General features: G+C 37.4%; 2 protein-coding genes across 3 annotated transcripts in view; both read right to left on the bottom strand.

The window, feature by feature from the left end:
- LOC121326901 (cytosolic carboxypeptidase 6-like) overlaps nt 1-19,278 on the bottom strand; it is a 260,712-nt gene that overhangs the window by 73,679 nt on the left and 167,755 nt on the right. The gene's annotated exons all lie outside the window — the stretch shown is intronic.
- Nucleotides 1,966-13,879, bottom strand: LOC121326903 (BEN domain-containing protein 5-like). 2 transcript variants are annotated; one of them, XM_041270543.1, is made up of 6 exons: nt 12,655-13,879; nt 9,946-10,076; nt 8,516-8,924; nt 5,849-6,003; nt 5,022-5,235; nt 1,966-4,882 (listed from the first exon to the last, which is right to left on the bottom strand). In XM_041270543.1, the coding sequence occupies exons 1-6, from the start codon at nt 12,833-12,835 to the stop codon at nt 4,686-4,688; spliced, it is 1,287 nt and encodes a 428-aa protein (XP_041126477.1). In that variant the 5' UTR covers nt 12,836-13,879; the 3' UTR covers nt 1,966-4,685. The 2 variants fall into 2 exon arrangements, with proteins under 2 accessions (XP_041126477.1, XP_041126478.1); XM_041270544.1 differs by having other exon boundaries at nt 8,516-8,982; nt 12,655-12,742.

Here is a 19,278-nt window from a genome sequence, read left to right as displayed (position 1 = left end):
AAACAGAAAAGTTGAGATCCCAAAATAATGTATCTTGTGTTGTTGATATAAAAATTTGAAATATGGAGATCCTGAGCTAGTTTATCTTGTGATTTGTTTAAATTAGACAAGTTACTTGAGAATATTGTCTACTTCCTTTAATACACAAAGCATGTGCACTGTGTTTTATTTAAATAGGTAGAGAGGAGAGAGAAAGTGGGATACCAGCAATACGTACCATTATAAGACACTGGTTATAGCGTTTAAAAAAAATAATCCAAATGACACGTAATAAAAATACATTTTCATTTGGTTTAAAAATGGAAGCTTTAAAATATTAAGTCAGAAGAGACGCCACACAAACAAATAAAACAAGTAACCCACGTAAGGTTTTTAATTGTTTTATATTTTAGAATAAAAGTCTGAATTTATTCTGTAAATCTGTACATTAAAACAGAGTACCAGGATCACAGGCTGCAGTAGACACATCAAAAAATGATGCAAAGTGGCAAAATTAGTCACACACCCGTAGGTGCAACAAACATTTGCCAGAAGAGTTTTCACATGAATCCAGTCGGCCGTCACTTCAGGTAACGGCTTTGAGAGTAGCTTGCTGTCTTTGGGTACCTAAGCTCAGGTACACAGCGATTCCATAGCTTTATCTTCAGCAGGAGGGGAGAGGAGAGAGGAGAATTCACAAATCAATTGTTTTTCTTCAGTCATTGACTCATGTGTTATTATAAACTGCCAACGCTGGAAACACTTTGGATATATTTTTCCACACCCAAATAAGCAACCTGAAAGACAATATGATTTTATATGAAGATATTGTCTTATGAATATAATTGCATTTTTACTTTTCTTAGTTTTACAGAGAATATTAAAGGAAGTAAAGCACAGTAAATAAGTACATGGATTACTTAGCCATAGTAGATTTTGGAGCTTGGTGTTTATAAAAAAAACAAAAACAACATACATCATGGCAAATCTTTTTTTTTTTTTTTTCTTAAAACAGACCAATTATTTGGTTTATTTTATGATCTAAACAGTAGCAAATCTAAATATTAGCTAAACTTCAGTAGCTGCTATATCGGGAATTCATTCTTATGTACTGGCACAGGTAAGCAGTAAAAAATAATTTAAAAAAAAATAATAATTACAAATCCACACCACTATCACAGCTAACATTTTACAGCTCCATGAGGGAATTTCATTTTAGATTTAAAAAAAAGAAAAAGAAGGGGGGGTCACTTTGGTCTATAAGGGTTATGTTTTTCATTTGGTTTGGCTCCAAAAGCAACAATAGTAGTCAAACCATTTCCCCTAATAAACAAAATGAGTAATTTTTACCCTTTGAAAGTTATACTCTTTTGACCTTAATATCAGAGTACATATTCCAGCAGGGCCAATTGCTTGTGCGATTACTGAACCTGAAAAATGACTGATCTGCTACTGAAAACATATAGTACTTGTTTGTTCTATAATATTTAGTAATTTGTATTTGGAACTGTGGCAAAGTGCCCCGCCTGTGTGTATTTTGTGTTGTATGTTAATGTTGGTGTATAGTCATTGGTACACGGGACATAAACAGGTCTGTGTAACACGAGTGTTTAAAATGTATATTTGTATTTAGGCACGAGGATTGCACAGCACTTCATGTGCAAGTAAAATGTAGTAATATGTGAGCAAGAGGAATTGCACTTTATTAATTCATGTTCACTTGTACCGCGACTCCAACTGAATGATTGATTAGCAATCGAGTCTCGGTACAGCTGCATAAAAGCAGCACGTTTTCACTCACTCTGGGTTGTGTGTTCGGGGAGCGTAGAACGGGTGTGGAGAGGAGAAAATAATAACGTAAACCATAAATTCAGCTCACTGTGTTTGTCTGTGTAGTTCGTTTTTGTTTGTCTGTTTGTTTTGGCTGCCAGTGCCGTGTCCTTGTTTTTGTCCTGTTTTATTTTATAATAATAAACCGTTCAGCAGCTCATCCATTTATCATTTCATCTCGCAGTACTGCGCGTTTCTTCTGGTCTGATGTCCCCACTACAGCCGTCTTTCTGACAGGAACTTAATATGTACACAGTTGTAAACATTACCATTAAACACAGTTCAAATACGATGAAATATACCAGTCCAGCCAGTAAGAGAGGATACATTTCCAAACTGGTGAAAGCAGCATACAGTGAATGCTTTAAATCCTCACAACAGACAAGTCTCTTTTCAGTAGAAGATCAGCGCAGTACATTTGATCTTTTTCATCTACCAAAGTAGTGCATTCTGGACAAACAAAAAAATGTATTTGGTATGGAATGGTTTTTAGTGGTAGAGCTGTACTGGCGATATTCATTATGATGTGATAAAATGATCTGATACTCTCCAAGATGGAGTATTTGTAATTAGTTTTAATTAAGCTACAGCTAGATTAATTTAAAACTACAGATCTTCTGATCAAGCGCACTTCAGATACAAGGTGGTTCTATGTTGATCACCATTAAGGCTGGAGTCTAATTTCTGCAAGCCTGGGTAGTTTGCATTCTTGCCATACCTTATGCTGATGACTAAAAACTGTTGAATTGACCTACACTGATTCTACTGCTTTATCTGGCCAATATAAGTGAGCTAAGCAATACAGTACTCATGTACAAATACCAGATCAACCACCACAGGAGGGAAAGTAGAACCTTCCCAGTTACAATAAGAAAACGCAAGACAAACAAATTCCATTTTCAATTTGTTTGTTTTGAGTTTGGTTGATTTTACTTTAAGATCTACATACTTCCTAGGCGAAACCTTGTGGTTTGTCCACTGTCTATTTCCTGATTCCAGAAAAAGCCACTGGCTATTCATCTTCTCTGTGGTAGAAGCAGATGGGGCCACTGTCTGGAATCAAGAAACAGGCAGAACAGTGCCCAAACAAGGATTCTCCTAGTAAGCTCTAGTCGTTCACTTTATTGGATGTGTGGTATCTGAAGCTATATTCCTTTTAGTGGACTAAAGCCATTGATGAAAGCACTTAGCTTCTCCTGCTATATAACTATTGGTCAACAAAGTTGGCAACTACAGACTGAAGAGCTCTGACAGGGGTTAAAACCTCCTTTTTATAAAGTATTTGTTCATGACGTTGTCCTTGAAACCATACCAATGGACAACATAGCTTGAAACACATAAAACATTAAGATGAACTATTACCCCCCGCAGCTGCATTACTTAACCCTGTTTTTGGCATCTAGAGAGACAAATTATTTGATTTATAGTACCTCTCTAGGGACTATAAGCTGTCCCATATAAAGCTGACTGTACAAAATGTTCACCTTTGGAACTCAAAAGCTACCCAGTGTGAAAATCAAGAATATGCACTTAATTCAACCTACTGTGGCAACTGCACGCTTGAAAGCAAGAGTTTATTATTAAAAGAAAGTGTCCCTGAATACAGGGCCTAGATTTGTACATCAGAGCTTCATTCTCCTATATATTATGTTTTTTAAAGAGGAATTTCTTTTTTGGACAATTATGTTTGTTTATAATTCCTCAAATGATTTTGAAAACGAGGAAAGATTAGCCAGTAAACCCAGACACTTAAGCCAAGGGACACGGGAAGAGTTCTGTTCTTGAGGTGTTTGGTTATCACTTATTCTCAAGTGCAGCCAATTCTAAATGACGGCATTCTGACAACATTTAGAGTACGCAGAGGAAATATCAAGAAAATTAAATAACGACAATAATAACCCCTATTTACTAGAGAACATTTCCCACAGTTACAGCCAGAGCACCCTTGTTAAAACAAGTATAATACAGTTTTCTGATTTTAAAAAGTGTTGTTTAACCTTTTCAATAATAAGATACAGAACAATAACTTATTCTACAGTCTCAGAGTTTTACACTAAAATTATAAAAATATTATTTATGGACTTACCCATAAATTAATCTTTCATAGACTACAACAGCGGTGTGCGTTTATGGTTAGTTTTCCAATTTTTTTCCAGTGTATCCTGGCAGCACCTAGTGGGGTTGTTATTTTGGTATTTCTAGACATAGGCTTACAATGGAAAGTCTCTGATTGTGCTCCGAGAGGCTTTTTTGCCAACTGAGTACCATAAAACGATGGATCTGGTAGTGATTACTGACAAATGCAGTCAAGAAGCGTGGTCTTTAAAGCATTAACCATCATTTAAATTTGTACCTAACTTGATGATCAGTGAACCTATTTTTTGCTAAACTGAAAATGTACAGCTCACACAAACAGCAAAAGAGTAAAAAAAAAAAAAAAAAAAAAAAAAAAAAACTGTGCAGCCTGGCAAAGAAAATTCTAAAGGTACCGACTTCTGTTTGTTTTCTTAAACAGAGGAACACAGAGGGAGGAAAGAGGGGTATAACATGGGACTAAAACTAAAACTTCTGTAACTCCTATAAAAAGAGACAAAATATAAAACTATTTACACTACTCCCCCCCCCCCCCAGTTATCATTCTGCATCATTCAGCCAACCCTTGAAAAAGCGCTTTAAGAAATTCTGATGGCATGTCTTGCTAAAAGTTGTCACCGTACCTCGCTGTATTTCTTATGGCAGGCCTAAAAGGATGTGCGTGGAGGACGTACTTTCTTCTGTCACTTTTGAGCAGCTTCAAGAGAGTAGGGCATCATCCAGTCTCGTCCTTTTAGGCACGCTATGAGGAATGGAATGAGTTATGGTGACAACTTTTAATACTATATGCCATCGTAGGTGAAATTCTCCATCTTGACTGTCTGTCTAATAAGCAACTTGGATTCCCGCCTCTCCTCATTCTTGATTGATTTGTTGATATCCATGATCTTTTCACAGATGTATTTGTTCACTTTGGACAGTCTCTGTGTAATCTCAGCACTGTCCGCTGTTTCTTGAGATACTCTGTCGTACAGACACTCTGCACAGAAAGTCAAACAAAACAAATTAAAATGGAGGCAAGGGTCATTTGTAAGGTTTCAAATAGCAATTTTAAAGTTGCGTAACTAACGCTATAGAAAACAGACCCTGAAAGGCAAATACAATTTCCATTGCCTTACCTCTCACGATTTTGAGTTTACTTGGCGAGAGCGGGGGCTTAGGCAAGGCGTCTTTCTTTTTCTTGGTAGCTACCCCTGTGACGCTCCTGTTCTTCAGGGTCTCTGTGCCCCAGATCATCACTGCCAGGTTTTTGGTGAACTTAGAGTCTCCTTGCGTGCGCTGCAACTGGTGCCACTTCTCCTCATCCACCCAAATCCCACCACCCAAGTGTACCTGCAGGGAGAAGGGAAGGGATCAGACTGATACTACAAAAGGAAGGTCATAGCTAAGAACCAGACCCAACAACTCACGGCATTTCAACACTTGACAGGATTCAGAACTGACTGGGTTTGCACAGTATGCAGTATACTACAGTACACATATACATTACAGCACTATATAGGGAAATTCATAAAAAAATACAGCATATAAAAATAAAACAGTGCAGGGACATTCAGAGAGTCCTGTTGTATTATTACTTTATCGGATTTCCCCCAAAATACAATCCAAAACATCTACAGGAGTGTAGGAGTGGATGATTTATAAATTGAAGATCATCAAAATCAAGGCAGTTCGGTGGAGTGTGACAGACAGATGGACAGACATGAAGAGAGCATAATGGTCCCATGTCTTGAATGAGAACCCTAAAAATATTAACCAGTAAGTTTCATCACATTTGGATAAGCTATTATCTCTATAAATGCAATATTTTGTTGGGAAGGCTGTGCATGTTTGGTAGTAATATTGGTAGGGGCGGCTGTGCATATTTGTTTGTATTATTTAACATATGAACTAACAACATATATAAAAGTGGGGTAGAACTCTGAAGTGCATGTGTTGAACATACCTTCCCATCGTTGAAAGTGTATACGTTTCTGGGGGACGGAGAGTGGCTGGAGCTAGAGCTGGCGTTAGCCTCTTCCCGACAGACCTCCTGTGGCTCCATAATTGGCTCCACCGGATCAACCTTGATTGTCTGAGTGCCATTGTCGTGCATTGGCTCTGTAACCAGGACCAAAGAAGACACACACAACGTTAGAAGGGTGGGAGATCACTACCAACAAAGCAAAGCAGCAGACTATTTTCACTTTTTTTTTAAAGCTGTGAAGATGTTGCACTGTGCTATTAAACTTCCTGAATTACATCCTCAATATTTAATGTTTTTTGATACTTAAACAGAATATGTTTTGTACACAGTGTACATCAAGAGTTTACACAAGATAACTGCTTAACAAATTGCAATGAAACTGGAGAAGGATATCTAGCATTAGTATGTTGGTAATATACATCTCTGTCATGGCTATAAATATACTATTTGAGCTATCAGCTAGCACCAGGGTATAATACAAAAAAAGACTAACTGAGTGACACATTCAGATTCAAAATGTTTCTTAAAGATGGGACATTTTTTCCATTGCATATCTTGAGAATGTATGTGTTTGTGAAATGTCTATAAAAAGACCATATTCACCGACTTGATTTCTTGTTAGAAAGAAAAGGCTATTTAAAAACAAATTATAATTTAAACCACAAGTTAGTGGATATTATGTACTTGTTTACTAGGATGTGAAATTCTGTGGTATACCTCATCCACCCAGGGACTACCACATTACATAGCAACTAAAATACTGCACTTGACTTGCAAGTAACTAGGTTTAAATAAACAAATATTGCCAAAACTTTACTGTGTAAATTAGAAGAATATCAAGTGCTGTTACAACAACTGGATAAGCGATCCCCATAATAGCATTTGGGTTTCAGCAATGAAAGGCACACAGGTAAACTGTTGCAGTGCAGTACCTTCTGCAATTAGCTGCTTTTAAGGAAGCATAAATTGTCGTAAAAATGTACAATAATACCTGTTCAAGGAATAGGTTTTTTTTTTTTTTAAGTTTATAAAGTTTCCTTGTATAGTTGTATTCAAGTTTCAATGAGTTTATTTTTATTTATTTATATAATTTTTTTGTTTTTTGTCAATGAGCCAATTCGTACTATGCTTCGAGGTGATCACAGAAGGCAACTAAGTAGGCTTTTCCTAATGAGAGAACTTCCCTCAACCTCGCTTTAGACTCGCAGGAATGCAAAGTGAACTCCAGCAGGTGACTAAACCCTGATCTCACACTGCTCAAGGGCAGCTATTCTAACACTGCGTCTGCCACGTCTCTGGAATTATAAAGGCATTTCTAGAGAAGGCAGCCATTGGGTTAACTGTTGTTTTAACAGGCACTGCTAACCAAAAATTCAAACACATAAACAAACTACATTCAAGGACACTTCGTCCAAAATCTGAAACTATTTTCTACTCCACTCTCATGAAACCATTACAATCCAAGAGAGAATTAATTACTAGGAAAATCCCTCTATTGTTGTCACTGATGTTTTGTACTTTCCACTGTGAGTATTTTAGAAAATGCTGCAAAAGTCAATTTTTGGGAGATTTTGAAATCTAAATAAAATCTCTGCTTGCTTTGTTGGCAAAAACCCAACATATTTTAATGAGCCAACCTGTGCAGATACTGGTTATATAATGTTGGCACTGCACAATGTACCAAATGGCATTACACTTGTTTTTATTGCTTTTGATACAATTTAAAAACATTTTTTTAAAAAGTTTGAGCAGCTTCAAGTTAAAAAAAAAAAAAACATTTAAGCGCTCTGTTTACTAGGATATTCCCTATGGATGTTCCAGGAATTTGGAATTCGGTACAGCGAATGGAATTTTTATTCAAGCTCAAAATTAGGCAGTACCACATGTTTTTGATACATTAACAATAATGATATTGCCTTTGACCAGTTTGCCATATTTGGTCAGCGACTTGTGTTTTTTTAATACATTGCTGGTTGAGAAAAATATATGACTTGTTAAAGACAAAGCCAGATTCTGAGTAGAAATGTTTGACCACTTGCTGCAAAGTGTACTTCAGTATGAAGTAGCAATCATCAGAAGAGACCTAGCACAGACCGAGACACCTCTGCAAGACGGGGGGTGGCCAGAGGAGAGCATTTCGTGCATGACATGGTTCACAAACTGTCACCTCCAAAAATATGATCTGAAATGACTTTTTAAAGTGCTTGTAGCTAACAAAATAATTCCATAAATCCATAAAAACTGCTTTACACTTCCATTAGCTACATATGCCTATATCAAATTAGCAGGTTAAAAACCATTTTTAAAACATGTAGGTTAAAGTAAGTTCTGAGTTTAAAAAAAACAAAAAAAATAAACACACAACCCTTACTGGCTGAAAGCATGTCAATCAATGGAGGAATGGTACAGCTTGCAAATCACCTTGGTGGAAGTGCACCACAGTTAAGATTTATGGAATTATCACCTTAAATGAGTTATCCTACCAATGCTATCCACATGTTTCTTCTGATAACCTCATGAAAGACATCCATGGAACCAAAAGCAACCAGTTAGCTGAATTTAACAAGGGCCTTGATAGCATTTGATCGTTTTAGTAACACATTTCAACAAGGACAGTACTGAAGTAAACAGTCCCCAGACTCTTACCGCTGCCGAGCCTCAGGAGCAGGACGTCCTGCAGCCTCCGGTTGAAGTCTCTCAGCTCCTTCACTTCGGTCATCAGGCTGCCATACTGTTTGAGCTTCTTGGCCTGCTGTACCAGCTGCCTGCGTGTGCGCTCCAGTTCCTGCTGGAGGCGCCGCATCTCTTCCTCCTGCTGCCTGTAGTTGTGCACCAGCTCCTCATAGAGGTAGCGTGGCACCATGGCCTCCCCTGTGCCCGAGTCCTCCACCACACTGTCCTCCTCATTGTCCTCCTCATCTTCATCCTCCTCCTCCTCCTCTTCCTCCTCCTCACCCTCCGCGTACGAGTTCACAGCATTGCGCTCCAGCCGTGCGACCACAGCCGCCAGGCTCTTTGAGGAGTTTGCGCTCGAGGAGCGACTGTGCTCTTGTGCCTGGGGTTGGGGAAGGAAGACTGGGCTCAAACCTATGCTCAATAAGGAGTTAGGTGGCCTGAACCCAGCACAGGTCACAAGTCAAATGAATTTGGAGGTCTCTGCTTTGCCCCCAGTGGACATTACAGCTTGGATCACAAAACCACAACCTGCAGTGAGCAATGCTCTCAGAGGAGCTTGGGGAGGCTATCATACTGCGGTAATCAGTGTTCCTTATCTTTCAATTACTAAATTTACAAACTGAAAATAATGTTGCAGGCAGCAAAGATGCAATAAGTTGAAGAGTAAGGTTGATTTATTATTACAGTGTTGTGATGTTTACAACTGTTCTGGTTCTTAGTTTGGTCGCATCCTATAGTTGTCTCAAACTTAAATGTACTTCCATATGCCATGAATAACTGATGATGCAACAATTTTCAAATCATAAGAAAGTCCTTTGGAAATGCGGCACATAAATGTTTTTGTGACATGGAGCAGCCTGGTTCCTTTAAACTTCAAAAGTAAAATCTCAGCAAATATCAGACAAAACAGAGAATATGGATCTAATACATTTTACTTTGCCCTTTTTAACATTCTCAAATTAGCAGTGAGTTTGGCAGTGGGTGGAGCTGTAATTTGTGCAATACAAAACCAGCCTCAAGCCATTCTGAGATGCCTGTAATTTCTAGTCAGCCATAAAGAAATGATTCCCATACTCTGATTTTACCTAAAGGTTGACATTTACAAATATGCATCTGCTGAAAAGCATAAAGAAGTTTCAAAACATTCAGTAAGCTCTCTGTCCAAATCTCAGAAATAATGTTTTAGTGAATGGGCTATTTCACACTTCACCAAAACCTACGTGGCATCTACAGTACTCATTACACCCTGAGGCTCTTATGTTAAATCACAGTTATAAGACAGACACACATTCAAACTACATTCTGTAGAAGCCCATCTTGTTTTTGGGGCAACTGACCCCGAACACCCTAGTGGCCTCCCAGAAATTTCTTTAGTATGCTGGGAAGTCAAGGAGATGTACCTTTTTGTGTCTGAGTGGCATTGGTTCCTCCCCAAAGTGATTCTGCTGTGATTTTTCAACATCTTTTGTGGAGAGTTTGGGAATCTTCATCTTCTTCTGCAGAATGCTGTGTTCAAACTCTTGTATGTTTTCTTTAAGAATTCAGCAAGAACAGGTGGTCAGTTTGATACAGTAGCAGTTTAATTATTAAAATGAAAATTAATTATTTAAATGAAAACAGACATCCATGAGGTGGTGATATCGGGAAAGCAAAGCTGCTGCAGCATCTACTTAACCCACAATCTACTTTGAGACCTTGCCTAACACTATGTTTAAAATATAAAGTTAAATAAAAATTAATTCAAAGACCAATATTTCCCCTATTGCTAATGTGCAATTTCCCATTAAGGACAGCTGTGATGCTGCTATCAAACATTAATTGTACAGTGCTTTACTTGTATTGCTTTGCCATCTCCCTGGTTGATGACAATTGTTATATGCACTTATGTAGACTGATAAACAACACCAATTGTGTGCAGATTTTACTCCAAGGTCTATCAATATATATGTACTTGAATCCAGTTCTGCTGTAAAAGCGTGACTGCAAGCAACTAATGTGAAGTGTGCGCCCCACTGCTTTCAAAACAAACACAAGCCCCTCTTGCTTGTGATAACTGTTATAATCACGTGGTCGGAAAATGATTAGAGAATGCATACAAATATGCCAAGTTCATGATATTTTAGATGCACTTTATTTATTTAACAATAGGGTCTATAATATGGCTTTAAGAAAGGCAAATAAAATAAATATGTATCACCTAAATGTGCCGACTACTGGTCCAGATTTCTGCCACACACCGATCTTATGCTGCTGTGCAGACACACGCACAGCCACTTATTTCATGGTCTAAAAAAGCAATAGTTTTTTTTTTTTTTTTTTTTAGTTTAACGCAGAAAGTAAAACTTGTTTAAATGCACTATAGCTGAAATTAAGGTTGGTTTATCTTCCGACTGCGACCCAGTTTTAGGTCTCAGTCAGTAGTCTCTGGCGGTCGGAATGACATCATCCGCAATTCCCCGAGCTGCATCTTTAAAAAAAACCAACAAAAACAAAAGAAAAAAAAAGTCGTACGGCCTTTTCTTGAGTGTCTGCGACAGCAAAACGCACAGAATCGGACGATGCTGAAAAAACCCATGATTTGTCGCTTTGTCGCAAGCCAGTGAACCGCGATTCAGCACGTTTTTGAGGAACTCTGATTTGAATTAGTTCATAAACATGAACAGACCAGGATTTAAACCTGCCCCTAAACAATTAAAACAAAACGTTAATTAACCTTTGCTAAATGAATACATTTAATTAATCTTTTTTTAATCTGTATTATTATTAATACTATTTATTTTTATTTGCATTATTCACTAATAAGTTAACGTCGCTATTTTTTATGTTCATTAATATTAAACCGCCCATAACATGCAATTACTCTCCCAATCAAACCAGTAACGTTGCTCAGCTGTTCAGTGCGTCTGATCGGAGGCAGTGTGGAAAAGTGCTGATCAGTTTTATTTGCTGCTCATAGTAATTCAGCAACATTATTCATTTCAGCAAATATATAGCAGCCAATTGACACATTCACTTGATTCAGTTTAGGGGCAATTTTAAAACCCCGTTCTGTCTTGTCCTGGGATTGTGGAACCTGTTGGCAATGCCTAGTCACAAGTCGATACCGGCAGTAAAGCAGACTGGCTGAAAGTAGACCAACAGCTACGATAACTTTGCTGCGTCAAAAAGTCTGCGAACTCGGGGGTGCTCAATCCTTCTGGTGCACCCATAGACGTGTCTGTAGCTGACATACGGCTTTTGTCTGCGAGAGAAGTATAAACCAGATTTAAGAACTGCGTTGTGGTCTTGCAGAGAACGGATACAAAATGTAATGTTATAAAATGTATCGTTGACCTTTTCAGACCTTTCAATAAACCTGTGGAAATATTTGTTGCAGCTTTGTTGTTACCCACTGCTATGGTATTCGTTGGCAGCACTTTCAAATTTGTGTCCTTAACACGACAACAGAAAACAGTTAAAAAAAAAAAAAAGATTATATTAAATACCAAATTGACACCTTCCTCTACTTCAGTTACAAGCAGGCTTCGGCGCTACCCAAGCAAATGTATTTATTTAAAACGTTTTTTTTTTTTTTTTTTTTTTTTTCTGGTTAAATGTGCGTTTGTGCAGGTGTTTTTATTCGCTATACATAAACAACAGCGCCTGGTTGTTACTAGTAGGACTAGTTTATGATGTAACGGTAACTTTTGTACAATGCCATTAAACGATGTAATGTATCGTTACACAATATCGTTTTCTTTGAATGAAGACCTTTCTATATTCATCAACAGGGTACCGGTGCTATGTAAAAAAAACAGACACAGTCTGTGTTTGGGCCAAAACAGCACTAGTAACACACACATTCCGTCTCAAAGCGAATCAAGTATTCTGAAAATCATACATCCATTTGGTGTTAGCACAAACTTCTGGGAATAATAAACATGTAATTCATACCACACGCACGGCTTAATGGGAGCTGGGATGAGTGGTGTGTCAGTCATGTACCTCACACAGCCTGCATCATCACGCTTTTCTTAACGATATTATTCTAATCAACTACCCTAACCTATACACATTGTCCAAATTGATACGATAAAACAGAACAATCAGGGTTTTCTGAAATGACTTACCTGCAAGCGCCAGTATTTGTGCATTTCCAGGCTGGCCTGTGCCATTCTCTTCTGTTCTCTTAACCAAATACACCTTTTGATTATCGAAATCCGTCTTGTGCAGAGGTTTAAAATCCTTTACATTGGAAACTGGAAGCGCGTAGCAAACATCGTCTTCCAGAAACCTCACAAAAGCAAACATTCTTTCTTCTTTGGTCCTGCACTTTAATTATGATTACTATTTTCCACATATAAGTATAAAAATATATATATAAAACACACACAAAGGGGGGAAAGGGAAAGGCCTCTGCGATCAGCTGCTCAGGCCTGGTCTCCCCTGCACTCCAGGAAATGAGCTTTTTTTTTCTTCACACAACACCAGGCTCTAATAATCAACGCGAGAAAAACAGAAAGTAAAAATGAAGTCCTTGAAAAAATAGAAAACCATTTAGAAAGAGGCTCCAAAGATATTCAAGTTATTGTATATTCGTACTAAAAAAAAAAAAGTATTTTAGATATCCATAAAACACACTTTTCCGTAATTTATTTATATTATTTTATTTTATTTTTGACAACTGAGACTTTTCTGACTCGGACCCTAATGGCAGTTTTCTGTTTTGAGGCGTTTTTTTTTTTTTTTTTTTTTTTTTTTTTTTTTTAAACATTTAAACATTTTGTAAAAGTGTATGATCCCCTATGGAGTTTGTTTTACATAACCATTTTTGACATGATCCCGCGCTGGAAAGTCACACTAGATAACACCTGAGAAAATACACAGAAGTTTAAAAGTGTTCCTTTCTTTGTGTAGAAATCTTCAAGTGATAAAAAAAAAAAGCCGCACTTCTATAAACGTAAAACACTTTAGTTTAGTCGTAGTTTACACATAACAGTTTTTCCGTTTCTTTGTTCTTTCTCGATGAACCACTGGTACTGGTGACTGGTACGTTTGTAGAGGAAACACCAGTTTAATCCAGTTCTAACCAGTACGTTCCCAGCAAGTTTCCCCATAGAGAGCAGCAAATGGCCCGGAGCACACACACAGGCAGGCAGCTGTAGCAAACCAGTTCGACCAGTTTCGGGGTAGCCAGTAGGGTAGAGTACACTTATGGACACTGCAACACTGGGACAGTTTTACTACCAGTTGCGTCTGCTTTGGTGCGGTTGCTATTGAGACATGTGGGGTACTTACAATCCCAAGAGGCAATAATAAAAACAAGTTTGACGTTATTTCGTAAATGCAAACATAATGTGCTTACCATAGAAGTATACAGTTCATATTCAATTGCTCAAGTTCAGCCGTTTCACAAATAACATTCTTCACATTTCTTTAGTACCCCAAACCACCAACCTATACATAGAAACTATTTCAGATGTTCTGTCTCCCATTGTCACTGAAATGAAATAACTTGCAGCTGGGAGATGTAGTTTTATATATATATATAGGGACACCTCCATTAAAGATTTCCTTATCTTTTAAGTCATACACTACACTGAGAAAATATTACTAATAATTATGAAATCCCTCCATTGAACTTTACCCAGACGATATCACACAATTAATAATCTTGCAAAAAGACAGCGAAGATATTGTAAGTGCAGTAGATAAACGTGTTGGTTAGCACCTTGATCAAAGTTTGTGAACACAGGAATAATATGTATATCATATAAGAAATCCTTGATTTGAACCTGTCTTGATCATAATACAATCAATCCACTGTTACTGTGGAGAGGAGGCTATCTACTGCAGGGATTCAGTCAATACTGTATTATGCTGCTGCTTCTGCTGCTGCTGCTGCTTCAGGCAGGTGCATTACCTGGATCTACACTGCAAAACACGACACTATTTTCCTAGCACTGCTGAGAAGGAGTTTAGTGCCAGGAGGGAACTCCAACCTAATTTAATTGCAGACAATTAATTCACTGGATCATAATAGGAAATTGATTTAAACTGTTGGCTGTTTATAGAAAAAAAGAAGCTTTGAGCTATTTAGAAATACATTTATTGTCCTTCAAAGTGTCCTTTACTTCTTTTGCAAGTCAGACTGGATTACAATGGCAATGATTTCACATAGGAACCAGGTAAAACTACCCTGTTCCAAAAAGAACTGTTCAACACTGAAAAGCTGTTAAATGAAAGGGTGCTACAAACTATAAGACACTGAAGGACACAGATTAAAGTGTGAAGGACAGGGTTTCTCGGTATAAAACTGCAGTGTTTTTTCAATGGAAAAGAGTGAAAATAATAGTAGTGAAATAACCCTGTGCTTAATATGTCCTTTGGTGTCCTTCTGTTTAGTAGCAGTCAAACAAGGAGCACAATGTAAAATGTAAAAAGTGCTGTGATTTGGGTTGTACAAAGAGATGTCTTTTAAATTAAATAATTACAATCATTTTCTCATAATCAGGCTCACAATTAGGCTCAAATTTGAAGTTATTCAAATAGGAACGCCATCTATTGACAGACTTAAATACTGCCAGTTGGCCCTTTGAATACCAAAATTCTGAAAATCAACCACATTACAGCCTTTAAGAGTCTAGTTAGTGTATTTCTGTCTGTAAAGACATGTAAAATGTCATGTAGTGTCCTAATTTAATTATTTAAACCCCAGCATTTAAACACGTATTGCCATAATTGTAAACAATACAGCTAAGATGTTTAATGTGGGAACAAAATAACAACATGCAGCTTTGCAAGAGGGACCATGATATGGACACACTGGGATGCTTATAAGACAGATTTGGAAGTAAAAGTGCATTCACCATGTGATTCAGCAGGTCCTATTGAATCCATGATGTGTGAATAAAAATATCACAATATATATATATATATATATATATATATATATATATATATATATATATTGCAGTGATATGGAGAACGTAATATACAGCAAAGTTAAAATAAGGCATTTTTTATAAACACTGCAGGGTGACCTGTAGCCCTTTACCATTGCTTACTCATATACACAGTATATGTTTAGACCACAGATAACCCAGTTTAGTTTTTTATTATTATTTTAATTTAGTGTGTGTCCAATTATAATTTTTTTCCCAATTAGGAATGCCCAATCGCTTTTCTCCTCACCGAAGCAATTCCCCACATGGCTTAGGAGACCCAAAGATTCAGTGGACGTCGTCTGATCACACGACCATGCCAGCTTCCTTTTTCACCCAGGAACTCAAGCGTGGTCAGAGTGCTACTGACCCCTGGAGGACAAAGGCCAGCCTGGCAGGAGTCCATTCTGAGCTCACTGGGCACCTGGCCGTCAGGGTTCACTGCAGAGTGATGAGGAGAAACAGTTCCTACTGTTTTTACCTCCCTAACCCATGGGAGTGCCTGGGCCAATGCAATGCTCCTTTCAGAGTCCCCAGTGAAAACTAGCCTACTTTGTACAGCCAGGACGTGAACCTGTGCTGCGTGACTCACCCTGTGCACCACGCGGCTGCGCTTCTACTAGGTGAGCCACTTGGGGATGCCCACAAAGTTTAATTTTTAATCTACTAATAATATTCAGGAAAATATGTCCAGCAGACGACCTTGGTGTAACATCTAGTACTCCTAAAATAGTATAGGTCTTACATTGCTGCACTGCAAGTTATTTTATTTCAGTTTTTGTCTATGTGCAATGAGATTCTGATTCATTATGCATGTTCCGTTTGTAATTTGGAAATAATTAATAGTCATAATTCACTGTTTTCAATATGTCTTGTTTCTGATATGTATGTCAGATAACGAAATGAAGATAGACTACTGTATTTCATATCCATTCCAGTTGCCCTTCAAGTATAGAGGACCAGTATGAGGACAGCGGAAAGCAAAGCTTGCAATGCAGGCCTCTTGTCTGAATCTTGCCTTCATTTAGTAGGAGTGCGCTTTGACTAACCGATCATTACTGTAATCAATACATTCCCCTATTACTTTAGTTCCACCTCAGCAGGTCCTATTGAATTCAAAAGCCACTGGAATGGAGGGGAAGAATGAAAAGAAAAAAGCAACCCTCTGATAGAAAACTTCTCAGCAATGATTATCTTGTTTTTTTTTTTTTTTTTCTGTGTGTTTTAAGGGGGAAGAACAAATAACATGTAACTTTTCTTCTTCCCCTTGTCTCCGGCAGAATGACAAAGGCACTCGACACACAGGGAGCTCTTTGTTATTATAAAATAAGTCGGGTTGTTACACAACGTGATGGATTTCTTCACATGTACTTTGATAGAGAGGAACACAGTCGATAAATGGCACTAACAATTCCGTTCTGCTTCGCCTGTCATAATTGAAAACTAACTGAGGCAGAACTTTGGATGCTTTTCTCTGACATTATTTTATTTTATATTTTGATTTGGATAAGCCATCAGGGACAGAGGCTTGTGCGGCCATAATTGTAATTATGAGATTCTTGTGACTGCTGGGAAATGCAGACATATGTTACTGAAATCTACAGTCTACATAAAGACTGAAGGGACTCCTAACACATGCAGGTTTAGAGTTGCTAAGTTACGTGGGTTCACTACAAAATCAGAACCAGGTAGTGTGGGACAATGGGGGTTCAACGACCCTACAATATAAATTAAAACCCCCGTCAAAAGTGACCACATAAATGATATTTTAAACTAGGCTGCACTAAAACACAAGCTGACATCAATTTGATAATCCAGTACAGTGAGACCACTACTGTTCACTGGATCAAAGCACAGTACAAGTTTGAGATTTATATATATATATATATATATATATATATATATATATATATATATATATATATATATATATATATATATATATAGACACACACACACAGGCTAGGTATTATATACAAAGCGTGCCATATACTCGGGTATTGGTGTGCTATACAGTATACTGTGGTGCTTCTTATAGGGTGGTATACAAGAGAAGTGTATTATACAAGGGATGTAACCCAAGGCTGTACAATTATGCACATTATACACAGGCTTCACATTATACTACAAGCATGTCTGATTGCTGTTCTCTCAACTCTACATGTCATTTCTGTAGTATGGAGATCACAACTGAACACAGCATCCTAAGAGTGGTTTAAACAGGGCATTAATTGATTTGTACATTGGTCTTCTTACTTGAATTATTTTTTTTTAATGCTTCCCCACAGTGCCTCAGTACTGTCTTTTTCATAGGTCTTTTCAAGTTCCATCCATGTGTCACTTTTGTTTATTCTAAAACAATTAAGTGTGCAAATGTACGACTGAACCCACGACTGCAATCGGGTTAGACGTTATGAAATATGATACCATTTCTTTATAAACAAATCATCCAGCACCTCATTCAGAATCGCAAAGCTATCTGTAGAGGGAAGTGATTTAAACACTTCCAAATAGGCTAGTTTCAGTGCTGGTCCTGGAGTGAGATGCGCTATGGGAGACAGTGGCACAGCGGGCCGTCTGCTCATTGAAGAGTGCCAGACACCGCGCACGGCCAGTTAGACCCTCACAGCTTTGATCATTCATCTTTATTGTTGTGAAATTACTTTGGATGCAAAAAAAGGGGGAAGATGTCTGAAGCTTTACTGTGACATGCAAGTAATTAGTTTTGACTTGAATTCTAAGAATGCTATTTTTTGCTATTGTAGACACTGATACTAGCATGACTGGTACCACATACTATCCTGGGAAAGAATGATAATCCGTAGTTTTAGTGCACACAATTGTGAACACTTTCAGTATTTTCTTTTACATCAATTAACTGTTCCATGTAACATAATTAGTACCTGTTCTACACACGTGTCAAATGTAATTCCTTCGGCTGTCCCTAGATGTCAACCTCATGCATGACCATCAGAGTTTGTCGGGTAAAATGAGTAAGACAATTGAAGGTCCCTTAAGTTTTGTTACATTACTAAGTGGTTTTTATACAGTATTTTACCTGTTACTTCATTTTTTTGGTGGATATTTATTATCTCAGATGTATAATGACAGCCATGTCAAATAATGTATTTACAAAGAAATACTCTGTTAGACAGATATTTAAATAATTCCATTTTAATGAATATTGTGTCCACTTCATTGTCTCAAAACAGGCACCGTGTTATAACTAGAAGATAAACAAGTATGTTGATGATCCTGCTAACTGTACATATTAAACCCATTTTAAACCCATTAAAACCACGGCACTCCATATTTTTTTCCACAATTATCCCTTATGACATATTTAATGCCACAGGGATGGACGATACGTAGGCTGATGATGAATAAAATGACGATTACAGTGACTGGTCCACTTTATTTTACCAAAGTTGAGATACATTGTAGAAGTCAGATTACTAAAAAATAATTCATATCTTCTCCTCAGATTGGAGTTTTTGTTCATTTTGGCTGCATCAAATATGTAATTTGGGATAATTGTATATACACATCTTGTGATATGTATATGACATCTTGTGATCAAAAACGGTTTTAACATGTGACAAAGTTTTAGGATCATACTTGGTTGTGTTTTGGACATACCTTGTAGGCAATTTCTCCACCTGTTCCCCCTAGTTCTTTACTGCAGGGTGTAATTTATTGATTTTGTGCTAACATTTTAGTAGGGTCTCTCTTTTTTTAAAACCTCCTCCTTTCACAGCACTTCATTACATTGCTTTATTTTGTCAGTAATTTGGAGATATATATATATAT

This window comes from Polyodon spathula, chromosome 14 (genome assembly GCF_017654505.1).
Source record: "Polyodon spathula isolate WHYD16114869_AA chromosome 14, ASM1765450v1, whole genome shotgun sequence".
NCBI lineage: Eukaryota > Metazoa > Chordata > Actinopteri > Acipenseriformes > Polyodontidae > Polyodon > Polyodon spathula.
Note: the sequence above shows the minus strand (reverse complement) of the source record. Positions and strands in the feature narration are given on the sequence as shown.

Bases quoted from the DNA above. Each gene is read 5' to 3' on its own strand.
- LOC121326903 (XM_041270543.1), bottom strand. From the start codon at position 12,835: ATGTTTGCTTTTGTGAGGTTTCTGGAAGACGATGTTTGCTACGCGCTT. The intron at 10,077-12,654 runs GTAAGTCATTTC...GAATTCTTAAAG, and splicing joins ACAAATACTGGCGCTTGCAG to AAAACATACAAGAGTTTGAA. The intron at 6,004-8,515 runs GTAAGAGTCTGG...TCCTGGTTACAG, and splicing joins GCTCCTGAGGCTCGGCAGCG to AGCCAATGCACGACAATGGC.